Source organism: Platalea leucorodia (genome assembly GCF_965183815.1).
Source record: "Platalea leucorodia genome assembly, chromosome: 3".
NCBI classification, from domain to species: domain Eukaryota; kingdom Metazoa; phylum Chordata; class Aves; order Pelecaniformes; family Threskiornithidae; genus Platalea; species Platalea leucorodia.
In genome coordinates, this window is record NC_138825.1 from 64,198,111 (window position 1) to 64,210,668 (window position 12,558).

At 40.3% G+C, this 12,558-nt stretch overlaps 1 protein-coding gene across 1 annotated transcript in view; it reads left to right on the forward strand.

Annotated features, from left to right (window-relative positions):
- The window catches only part of MAP7 (microtubule associated protein 7), a gene marked incomplete at its 5' end in the record, with an annotated part of 111,414 nt that extends 103,396 nt beyond the window's left edge, over window positions 1-8,018 (forward strand). Inside the window, 2 exons of the mRNA XM_082305816.1 lie at window positions 7,004-7,230; window positions 7,911-8,018. Coding sequence (XP_082161942.1) covers window positions 7,004-7,230; window positions 7,911-7,921 — 238 coding nt within the window. The 3' untranslated portion in view covers window positions 7,922-8,018. The remainder of the gene's footprint in view (window positions 1-7,003; window positions 7,231-7,910) is intronic.
- Between the last annotated feature and the right edge of the window lie 4,540 nt (window positions 8,019-12,558).

Here is a 12,558-nt window from a genome sequence, read left to right on the forward strand (position 1 = left end):
ATGAAGCAAGTTACTCAGACTTTGCGAAATTGTTGAAATGCTTGAAACCTCGGTGTTGAACTGGGTGAAATCTGTTACATAAGCATGAGCTGTCAGCTATTTCAATTTTAGTAATGCAGAAAGCCAAATAATCCCTTAGTCCTTTCATGTTTTATGCAGGCGGTGCCAGAATATGCATGGAAAAACTTGAATGTGGGAAGCCATCACGCAGTCTGTAATGGGCGGTATGCTTCAGGGTGTGATTGGCACTAATTGAAGGAGGAATTTGCCCTCTCTCAGTCCCTCCATATGCCTGGGGGATCTTAGCCTGCTGTCACGCTGACAAGGGTGCTCCTGCTGAGAGAAGTTCTGTCAGTGACACTGGGCACTGAGCTGCATTGGATGAGCTGCACGGAGCTGCTTCATAATTGTCTCGGGCAGCTATTAAATGTTAATCACTCCCAGCCTTATATGCACCTTGATGTTTGTAATATAAAATGTGCCACGCTCATGAATGCTGTCATGTGGCATTATAATCCATGTGGAAGGAATCTCAGAATGGCCAAAGTGAAGAATGAATAAATACATGAGATTGAAGAACAGCGACGAAAGTAGGAAGTGTGTATAAGGCTGTGGAAGGGGAAACTGGTATGCCAGGGTAGGGTGTGGAGGGACCTTAGAGGTACATCCACACTGACTGGGAAGGCAACGGCTGAAGCACTTGGTAGCATCCCGGTGTAAGCTTAGCCCAGGTAGCCTGAAAAACCATTCTAAGGAATACATAGCAGCATAGATTTTATCACAGGGTAAAAGCCACAGGTGCCAACACCACTGCTACTGCATCTCATGTGCTGCGGTTGTCTGGCATCTAGGTATACCTGATATTGTAGCACACACAAAAGCAGCAGGTGGAGATGGTCTCTTGTGGCTGGAGTGAGGTGCTCACACAAGAAAGATTTGGCTTTTGTCTGGACAAGACTTGAATGCGTTTGAAGGGCAAGGTAGCTCAGATTTCTGACCAGAATGTAAAAAGGCTTTGCCTGGGGCACTTGTGGCATGTGCTTGTATGGGCCAGAGGAGGGAGTGAAGGAGAAGAGTCGTCTTAAGACCTAGAGCAACAGTCAGTCTTGTTCTCATCCTACAGTGTGGGAAGTTTCACTGGGTCTAGGACAGAAGAAGTGTAAGTGTCGGTGAGTCTGTTTTGTACAGCGCTGGGGTCCAGCCTGAATGTGTGTCTTTGAACAGGACTAGTGGTTGGTGTTCAGTGACCAAACCCAGAATACCTGTAGTTGGGGTCAGAATACCTGTAGTTGGGGTCACTCCCCAGACACTGCCGGTGCTCTGTCCCTTGCACCAGTAGCGTTGAAGGAGGGTGACTTGGAAAGCGACTAGAGGTTTGTGTGAAGATACGGAGTTCTACTCTGGGGCATAACAGAAGGTTGCCTGACTGCTTACTGTGCTGAACCTTCATCCCTATTCCTCCCCATCGTGTGTCAGCTCTGTGGCTGGGGTTCAGTTGGAAATAGCATGCTTGCTGCTGTGCTCATGAGTACAATGCAACTGAGAAAAATTAAAAGAATTCTGGCGGAGTGAAGGCAATTGATTTCAATACTTCACCATTCTCTGTTGCCGCTTTTGATCGCAATGCGGATCTTGTACTGGAACTTCATTAGCTTTCCAAGTCAATTGATCTTTACAAACCCCAAGGAAAACGCTGTGATCTGCTGCATTATTTACCATATATCTATTGTCACCAATTATTAGTTTTATTAATAAACATTTGTTGCAGATGATAGATCGGCACACTCATCTATCCCACCTAATAGTTTGTCAAAATTTTTATTGTTATTCCTACTCCTGTGTTTCAAACAAATGAACATTCATCAATTTTCCTTAGGCTTAAAGTTTCTTCACTTTGCATCATGAAAGAAAAAAACAGATCTGTTTGCTTGTGAATTGAGCTGTTTTACCATGTTAGCACTCAAGGTTTTCAAATAGATTTACATGAATTCTCAGTTCATAGAAACAATTTCTTTTTTCATAGTTGTCTGAGTTAAAATGACGTGTCTGAACATGAACATGATTTTTGTGGTATGTAGTTTTAAGTGGTGCTGCAAGGGTTCTGATTTTGCCATCGATGCTTGCTCCGAGTATCTTCTCCACAAGTAAATTGGGCTAAACAATTCAATGCTCGAATGCTAATGAAGAATAGTGAATTATTGGGGGCGGGGGGGGGGCAGGGACTGACCTTACATCTGACCTATAAGTCTGTGGTGAGAAGACTCTCAATTGAACTTAAATGAAGACATTTCTCATCCAGGTGTAGTATGATGGCAAGGGCAACACTAAATATATTTTTAAATGGAGTGTACCATGGAAATTTTCTAGTTAATAAAGTATCTAGAATTACCAAGAAAACTGGTAGTTCATGGATGCTACAATATTATTAGTGGCATGTTACTTCTGGCTAGATTCTGGGGTTTTGGGTTTTATTCCCAACAAATGGAAAAATTAATTTGGAACAGTTGTTGGAAAATAAGATATAATGTTAAAGTATTTTCAAACTTTTTGTAAATTATAAAAGATTCCAACAAGATTTTTCCTGGATTCTGATTTTTTTCTTGCTTTACTGAACAGTAGAATCCTGGAAGAAACACAATGATAGGACTTGGAGTTGGATAATGAGTACAGCTGCGTAATCTATCTGCCACTTGCAGATTATTGCATGTTCTCTGCTTTCTAATTCTTTACCCAAGTTAGATCCTGTCTGCTACTTCTCAGAAAGTTAGTTCAGTACAGTGGTTTATCTTGACATTATTTTCCTTATGATATTTAGTCTTATCCTGTAATTCCATTTTTTTTTTTCTGTGCTGCTTTCTATAAATGCCTGCAGTGGGCCTCAGTGAGAGCAGTTCACCTCATCTGCCTGTCTCCATCCCATATAAAGGGAGCTGGGTCTGGGTAGGTTAGATAACCAGTTTTTAGAAATATACAGTTAGACAAGGTGATTGCCTCAATATCTTGTCCCTGGAAAAGAATGTTACTGTGGTCAAATTCGTACGTAGTGTTCATTGCTCAGTCTGTAGAATACCAGACTTGAAATTTGCTTTAGCACCACCTTGCCGCCTTTAGGCCTCCAGCTCCTCATTGCTGGCTGATTTCAGTGCTGCTGTCTCAGTGGATTAAAAAGAAACAGTTCTTTAAATCATCCAAAAGTCTGAGGTCTGTTTTCCTGTTAATGTCTATCTGTGACATCTCTGCTAAAATCATGTCAATAAATGAGATAACTGACATTGTCTTTCAGATCGGGAATAGCAGGTGCGGAAGCATTTTGGCACGTTCCAAAGGCCTGCAAATTGTTTTTTTTTTTTTTTTCTTATTCGGTGTTGATTTCAGATGGGTGATCAGAAAGACGGACATACTAAATTCTGAAAGTCTGGTCTTTTTTCTGCCTTCTTTACTCTCTTCAAATTCTTTACATATAGATTATGTCTACACAGAGCTTTGGCTAAAATTATCTACATCAGATGTAATTTCCAGTACTTTTTAATTTTTTGATGTTCCTGTTCCTTTAATTAAATTAGCTGCTCTTCTTTCAACTTCCTCTAGTCTGTCTTGTTAATATTGGTATGTCCAGTTCAAAATGCAAAGCCCCTGTCCTGGTTTCAGCTGGGATAGAGTTAGTTTTCTTCTTAGTAGCTGGTAGAGTGCTGTGTTTTGGATTTAGGATGAGAATAATGTTGATAATGCACTGGTGTTTTGGTTCTTGCTGAGCAGAGTTTACCCCAGTCAAGGACTTTTCAGCTTCTTGTGCTCTGCCCGGTGCATAAGAAGCTGGGAGGGAGCACAGCCAGGACAGCTGGCCCAGACTGGCCCAAGGGCTGTTCCATACCCTACGGCATCATGCTCAGTATATAAACTGGGGGAAGAAGAAGGAAGGGGGGGACATTGGGCGTGATGGCATTTGTCTTCCCAAGTAACCATCACGTGTGATGGAGCCCTGCTTTCCTGAGGATGGCTGAACACCTGCCTGCCGATGGGAAGTAGTGAATGAATTCCTTGCTTTGCTTTGCTTGCGCGCGCGGCTTTTGCTTTACCTATTAAACTGTCTTTATCTCAACCCATGAGTTTTCTCACTTTTATTCTTCCGATTCTCTCCCCCATCTCACCGGGGGGGAGTGAGCGAGCGGCTGTGTGGTGCTGAGTTGCCGGCTGGGGTTAAACCACGACAGATGCTTTTTTTTTTTAGCTGCCATGAAGCTGTCTTTCAGATGCTTGCAAGACTGTTATGTTTGGAAATGCATTCTGAATAACTCAGGCAACTTTTTTTTTTTTTTTTAATTATGTGGGTGTCTTGCTACAGGCACACTTTTGGAATGTGTTACAATGCCAAAATTATCCAGTTCTTAGAAACATACCTGCAATATTGTATGCCTGAAAAGGGTATCTCCAGTGTTGTGCTGGACACTGAGACGTTGCTAAGAATGTAACATAAGACAGCTGTAAGAACAGCTGTAGCAGGTCAAAAATCCATTACTTTTTGTGTTCTTTGCTTTAATGGCCTGTAGCAGTCACTTAAGGAGAGAGTGCAAAGGAAAAAAAGGTAAGTACCAGGAGATTCTCTGGTCAATGAAGGGTTACTAAGCATTGTGGCCCAAATGCAACCATAGACTCAAGTAGTCCCTAAGCTGCTAATTACCAGAAGCTGGAGGGTATACCAATCTCCTAGGAATTTGTCTAATCTCCTTTTGAGCTTATGGCCTTTAAGATATCCAGTGGAATTAATTCCACAGTTCTGTTTTTCCCTTTGTTTCTTCTAAACTTACTCTCCTAGTAATCTGGTGGAGCAAATAGCATAAAATATAGAAGATTTTTTAGCGTAAAATTTAGAAGATTCATAGTCATGGTTTCTTCTTCTGTACCCTCTTTGTGATTGTGTAGACTCCTCTGTCTGAAAAGACATCTTTCAAGTCTGTGAATCCTGGTCTAACTCAGTATGTAATACTGGCAGCACAACGACAAATAAATATGAAGAACTATCTATCTGACTGATCAGCTGACTTCATAGATAAAAACATTAATATCTGTTTGCAGAAGCTAGAGTCTTCATTGTACCAATGCTTATTGAAGTACTGTGCTGTTTAATTTATATGAATGAGCAGTTTTTCTCTTCCCCCGTCTTTCTTACCCCGTCCATCAAACTTGCCATGTTATCCTACCTCTGGCAAGGTTATTGCTGGTAGATGGGGATGAAATAAGTAATAGGATACCTTATAGTGAATAATAACATAATAACTATACATTATAGAGCAGGTTTTATTAGTCCTAAAGCATTTCACAGATTCTGCTCCTCACCTTACAGATGTGGATCTCTGGCACAAAAGGGTGATGTGACTTGTGACCTCTCCCAGGCAGCCAGCAGGATTTCTGTGTCTGCTCTCAAACTCAGTGCAGTGAAACATACTTTTCACTTTGAAAGTCACTCAGCATATTCACTGATGAAAAAAAGGGGAATCCCTTTCTGAAAAAAAAAATTGGTTTTGGTTTGAAAAACTGGGAAAGGCTTGATATGAAAACCAGCATGTCGTTCTCACAGGAAACCTGGGCTTTGGATAAAGCGTTGCTACTTTCGAAAGAGCAATAATTATTTTCTGTCTCTTGGGAAGCACTGTAAAACAATTCTGTAATCGTTTGTGAAGAGTTGGACACCCAAAGAAGCCAGCAAATGAAAAGAAACCATATGCCAATTACAAGCAGGTGGTGTGGATTTTTTTTTGTTAAGACTAGTCAGTGTACTGTCAGGAGAAAATTAGCCTGTGAAAGCAAGCCACCTGCTCAGAAATGGCCTGAGGAAATTGATAGCCTAGTTTAAATCTAGGAAAATTGCATCTGAGCCTTCGTGGCTGAAGCATTTCCAAACAACCTGAACAGTTGTGATGTGGTCCGAATAGGGAATAGGTACCCAAGAAGGTCAGGATCTAACTGTTGAGGGCCTTAAGAAGCGCCTGTGAAAGACCACATGATTTTTGAGCGTCAGTTGAGTACTTGCTCTTTCTCAAGGAGTTTATGGTCCCATTACTGTCATCGCGTTCACTGAAGTAGCACCTTAGTTTCTCCCCTCTGGCAAGACAGCGCGTGCCATCTGCAAAGACAGCAGGATTTGACAATACAGGGCCTAATAAAAGGGTTGGGAGGGGAGGGGCAAGACGGTGAGACATGATCATGTATCTTCTCAGGAGAGCATCTGTAATGGGAGAGTGTGCCTGTGCTTGTCCTGCTCCTGACTGGGGGAGGTGTACAAGAGCTTGCTCGTACGGCATCTCTGTCAAGTGGGAGATCGAAAAAGAAAGTGCAGATTGACATGAGGGATGCTGGGAGGTGTTTCTTTTGGCTTGGGCATGATCAACGGGAGGAGTGCAGACTCAGGTAGTGCCTTGGAAATAAGCCTTGAGAACTTGTAGGGAAGGAGGGACTGAAAGGAGAACTGCATTGGGAAAGGAGTTTTTTCTCTGGCTGAGTGGCAGGTGGAAGAAACTGCTCAGAAACTGGAGGCAGGAGGTGATCCAAGGAATAACAAAAATGACAGTGATCTTATCTAAGGGCAATTACAGTGATTTGCAATAAGAGGAAGGGTATGGCAAAGGTTATGAGAGCTGAAAAAGACATTAGAGGCTGTAAATTGTATTAGGTGGGTGGCTCAAGATAGCAGTGGTGGTGCTGCGGGCGTTTTCTTACTGCTTCCCATTTCAGTCACTTCTCAGAACCACCCCATCCATAAAGCTCTCTATAGTTCTGGGTATAGCGTAGCCAAACTAACAGCTATCCTGTGTATTTGAGGGAAGGCATATCTAGTACTTGGCTGCAAAAACAGTTTTTCTACTGGGGTAGAAGCATAGTTTTGTTTTTACTGGCTAAAAGAATGCTCTGGATTAATGCAGGCTTTTCCATTTGTAATATTGCTTTGAGGAGGACTAAATTTCTGTTCTAGATTAAGTGTATGAGGAAACACCTGTTTCTCTTTCAGCAATCTCAATCCGGAGAAGAATGCAAATGAAAACGGAATGTCTATGCAGAATGATAACTTCGAAGAGATCATAAACCTGCCTATTGGTTCTAAACCATCCCGGCTGGATGCCATGAACAATGACGGAAGCAATAGTCCTGAAATTCCTTTGAATCCAATTCTAGCCTTTGAAGATAAGGGGACTCTTTTGCCTCAGGTAGATAGTGTTCAAACACATCAAACAGCAGGTAGGTTTGCCTTGGTTCATTAACACTTGTGTTGTAATTGACAGAGGATCTTAGAGCTCTTAATTGATTTAAGTTGATTAATTTAAGCATTTTTAAACCCCATATTATTTGGGGAAAGGAGCATATCCTCGTTGTAAAGCTGTGCATGCCAAGTACATAGAGATGCTGTGCAAATTATGGTGAGGCCTTATCTTCTGTTTGAGGTGGGGTCCTCAGTTACATTGCACTTTCTGCTATTTGAAGTCACTTGAAAATGTTTGCCCTGTGCTTTCAAACAGAAACGATAACAGTGACACCTGCTGTTCCTAGCTTAGGATCAGCAACCGTGTTCCAGTTCTGCAGGCGTAGTATCTGGTACGCACATGCAGAAGGGGAGCTGGTACCTACCTTCTATGTAAAATTCTGGATGTACTTCCTTCATCATGTTCTTGCTGACATTAACATTGAGGGATGGTTTGCAGGACACTAATTTTTTCTGAATTACATCACAACTTTTCAAGGATGTTAGGTAAACAAATACTAATTTAGCAAACTAAATTGGACTACCATTTTCTTTTTCTGTGGCTAGAAAACGTTAGGAAAATCATCTTACAGTAAAATAATTGCATAAATGCATAGCATTTTGAAGTAAACATTGTCACTCTTTGCTGACCTGTCATTTTTGATACCTTCTGTTGTAGAAGTGATCTGATTGTTTCTTCTGAAGAACCAAAGGTGATATGAGCATCTCTGCAGTCAGTGGAGTTTCTTCCATGCTATGAAGGAGCGTTTTATTTTTTCTCTCCAGTTTTTTAAAGATTTCTTGAATATCTTTTTTGGAAGGACTTTAGTAAAACCAGCAGAAGAAATGATGGGAATAGACTTGGATCACCTTTCTAATAGCTTTCATCACTAGAAAAATCATGCTTCACATGCATTACTTAATATGGCTTTTTCCAACGAGCTTTTTCTGTTAGTAAATGGATATTTCTGCATTCCTTAAGACACAAGACACTGGAATCTGGAAGCAATGGGCTGATTTAGGTGGTGGGACTGATTCTTTTTTTAAAAAGGTGGGTGTTGGTTTAAAAGGCATAATTGTAAAATTGGCAAAGAATCTTTTACACTTTGTGGTTCTAATACTTGAAAAATAAATACCTCATTGCTCTACAAGTAGAGTTAATGGGGTGTTTTATTTAAACCTGTTGGTTTGAATATTATTGCAGAGAACTCTAATTATGGGGGCAAAGTATAGGCTTCTGTATCAGGTTCTTGTAAATGTAATTCCTACAGGGACATTCTGTAAATTGAGACGTCACTATGATCTTCTCGCATTTTCTCTAAAAACACAAAACAGGGCAGGTTTTAAAATGTGAACATTTGAAAGCATTATTTTTTCATGGACAAGAGGAAAACCTATTGTTCTCCTAGATGATGTATTTATGAATTTTGTTCAGTACAGAAATAAATCATTTAATTGAATAAATTAGAAAAATGTGGTAAAACAATACTGCAAGCTTGATTTTTTTTTTTCTTAACTACACCCATGTTCACAATACTCTAAGATGCGTACGCATACGCATGTGCGCGCACACACACAAGGAAACACCTTGTTCTGACTCCTGTAAATTGCTGCTGTTCCCAATGATGGAAGACTTTTCCTTTGCCTTATCAGACTATTGAAGACTGTGTGAAACCTGAAATACTTGATTTTTGGATGATGAAGCAGGTTTGTTTGGGGATTTTTTTGGGTTTGCTCATTTCAGAGCAAATGGAAAATGGTCATTGTGCTTTTTATGTAGCGTGTGATTTTTATAAAGCAGTACAGTTTGAGCGGTAAGAGGAACAATGCAGGTTGCTTTCTCTTTAGTTTGATGCTGATTTCTACTCTCATTGTTCCATCCCTCGCTTTTGGTTGCTGTTGGGCAGAACTGTAAAATCTTGCACCTGTTTGTGCTTCGATAAACAGTGCTCTTAGAGGTAGAGCTCACTCTAGGTGTTTGAGTTTGAAGCACCAACCAGGGCTCGATGCATTGCTTACTGAAGTCAGTGAGGAGATCCTTGGCTTGGGGAAACGGAGGTTTATGGGGCTTCAGTTCATGCCCTTCAGTTCTCTCGACCAGAGAACGTACCTTTAAGATTCCTGCACTTGCCTTTAGTGAGCACTGAGCTAGGCCTGCAGGAAGCTTGTGCAGAAAGCCTGCGCTAGCAGAAGAAATCCTCTGAGACAAAAGCTGAAGAATTTTTGAAGAAATTACTTTCTGCTGCTGCCAAGTGCTCATCTCATACAGGAGATGGGATAAAAGCAATGGAAATGCAATGAAAGAGACTTCATCTGCCAGAATATGTATGGAAGGGAAAAAACAGCCATTCAGTGAGAATGCTTTCCCTAGTAGCTTGTGACACAGTAAAATGAATTGGGTTCCTTTCTTTAGTTCTCCATGTACATAGCCAGAATATTTTGAAGTGTCAAAAATATGTAGTTTTTCTTTAAACCTATATATAGCATGTAAGCACCAAATAAAACTTGTTTGAAATATTTATTTCTATTTATACTTTCATTTCCTTGCATAGTTGAAGCAGGAGTCAATCTGTGATGGAGAAAACTTCTTGCTACTCCTGGTCTGCTTAAAACTTTTCTTCAGGCTTCCTCTGATCTCTTTACTAGAAAATCAGTACAGAGTCACTTGCAGCTAGAAACAGAGCAAAGAAATAGCCAGTAAGATTTAGCTTCAATTTTAAGTCTGAGAATTCATTTAGGCTCAGGTTTAAATTATGTTGATCTTGATGTATTTAGGCTCAGGTATAAATTATGCTGATGGGGTTTTTGTGAGACTTCAGAACACTTGCTTCACTGTTTGCAGCACAGATGATGAGCCTGCATCATTTCTCATGTGTGTTTTGTTTTTTTGGTTTTGTTTTTTTTGTTTGTTTTTTTTTTTGAACAGGACTGCAGTAAAAACAATTTATAATTATATTCATTCTAGGTTTGCTTCAAATGAGAGAGAGAAAATTTCCTCCTTTTCAAGGGCCTGACATACAAACTAAAAGCTAGTGCATTGGGAGTAGAACTAGGTGTATGAATTAAAAAAGAAAAAAAAAAAAAGGATTGAAATTTTAAGTCTTTGGTTAAGCCCATTTCTTTAAATGCAAGGAAAGATGTTTTTTCTTCTGTTTGAATGCTGTTCTTGACAATAAAATACGGTATCAAATGAAGGCCAGCTCCTTTGCCCACTATTGCAACTGGTTTTGTTGTTTGTACTAAGGGGCAACGCTTAACTATTCCGTGAGGTCGAACCGGCAGCTGTAGGAGTCGCAGACAGCTGTTCTGACGCTATGGAGCAGTGACCTTTCACAGCAGCGAGGCTCTGTGCTTTGGAAAGACTCGGCTCCTCCTCACATCTTAACAGCACAACGTAAATGCTTACGGGGATGATGTTCAGTGAATTCAGTTCCGTACATCACAACTACTGGGTTATTCACCATTAGCTTTGCTTGTTTCAAGTGTCTCTTATCTCCTCATTCCTGATGAAGAATGTTTCATTATTTTCTTTCTTGCCAAGACCTTGAAGTAATATTTGCAATTAAATACCTAAGAATACAGATACAGGAGAGATTCTAATGTCCTTGCTTAATATTGTACTGATTTTCTTTTTGGAAAATTATCTAAAGTCACCCAAAGAGGTGGCCTTTTTTTGAGATTTTCTGATTTTTGTTCCTAGCTGTGTCATTCAGCTCTTTGTAGTCCTCTGTTTTAATGAACCCCACTGTCCACAGCTGAGCACATGGGTCTTTCACATGAGATTTGAAATCTCACACATAACTGTTGAAAATGCCACGCTGCTTTATCTGAAGTTCCTCTCTGCCCTGTTCTTTAACAGGTCTTTTTACTGTGCTGCGGAGAGGCTTTTGCGTGTGGTTTTGGTTGGGGTTTTGTTAAACAGTACTGCTGGAGAGGACTTGCAGTTACTAAAAGGAATTATTAACAGAAATGCCTCCCCCAAGCACCAAAACTAAGCTTGGAGATTTGGGCCACAGTAAAATGTAATGTTGAGCTCTTAGTTGACAGAATGATTTTTTTTTTTTTTTTTTTTTTTTTTTTTAAATCTTGCTTTTATTCCATGTTTGTAGCCAGTAGCAGCTCTAAAGCTCTACATGCATGTAAGAGTTATACCATGATCAGAAGTACCTCCAAAGCCGGGAAACTCTTCTGAAATGTTTTCCTAAGAAATTGTGCTGTCTGGGAGCAGATGTTTGCCCCAAGAGTGCTTCCAAAGCTTCAGTGTTCCAGCCAGTTCAACATGAAGCTCCAGGAGGCTTCTTGTATTTAAAAACAAGTGTATTGATCAAAGGTGGAATTGGATTACTAATAGATGACGATGATGATGATGATTATATTACTATTCTCTTACAAATTAAAGCCTACATTAAAAAACTAGTGCCCCATAATTTCAAGGCTCTGCTACTTTTTTTTTTCTCTGAAAAATACTCTTTTGATTGGCTAAAAGGTCTGCGAGACAGACTTTCCCTCTGGAGGAGAGGGAAGAGGAGGTTGTTTACTATCCTGTATACATGTAAGAAAATTAGTTGAATTTAAACATATTACTACTTCTTTTTGTTCTTTTAACTCCTTTTAAAATGAAGTATCAATATCAAATTATAAGATCAATTCCTGATTTTGCCAAATATGTTCACTTTTTCCCTCTTGCAAGTACCTTTGGAAATAATTTACCATTTGCAGAACACAGATTTCTGTATTCAAACCCATCTCGCCCAAATCTTTTGTGGTAGCTGCTATATTCTGAACATCCTCTGTGCAACATTTACCTGCCTCAATGTGCCTTTGCTCTTCTGCTGGCGAGCAGTGCCTACAGCGTAGGCAAGGATCAGCCTTAAGGCTTGCCCTATTCTTGTTTCTTACAAATTTCTTGCAATTTCTGAGTTGTCCCTCAGCAGTTAGTTCCTGTAGTAAACTGTTAGTAGTTTGCTACCTTTATACTATGTGTTAATTATTTTCTAAAGTCAAGTCCCTGTAGCGTGCTCTGAGATAAGGGACATGGAACAGAAACAAAATAAAGATGAATGCAGAGTAACCTGCCTACTTGAGAGATGTCTCCTCAACAGAATAATCCGGTTACGTGAATAAAACCTCATGGATACAGCGCTGTTTTTCTGGAGGGTGGGGTGAGGAAACCAAAAACAAACCATGGAAGATTGCCCAAGCGTAACGGGTGTTTTCCAGACCGCTGGAAGGAACGTAGCTGTTGTCCTCGAGCATGTTTAAGCAGCCAAAGTGTTCAAGGGGTTGTCTTTTGACCTGCTCCGGTTCTTGTTATTAGAACATCTCTT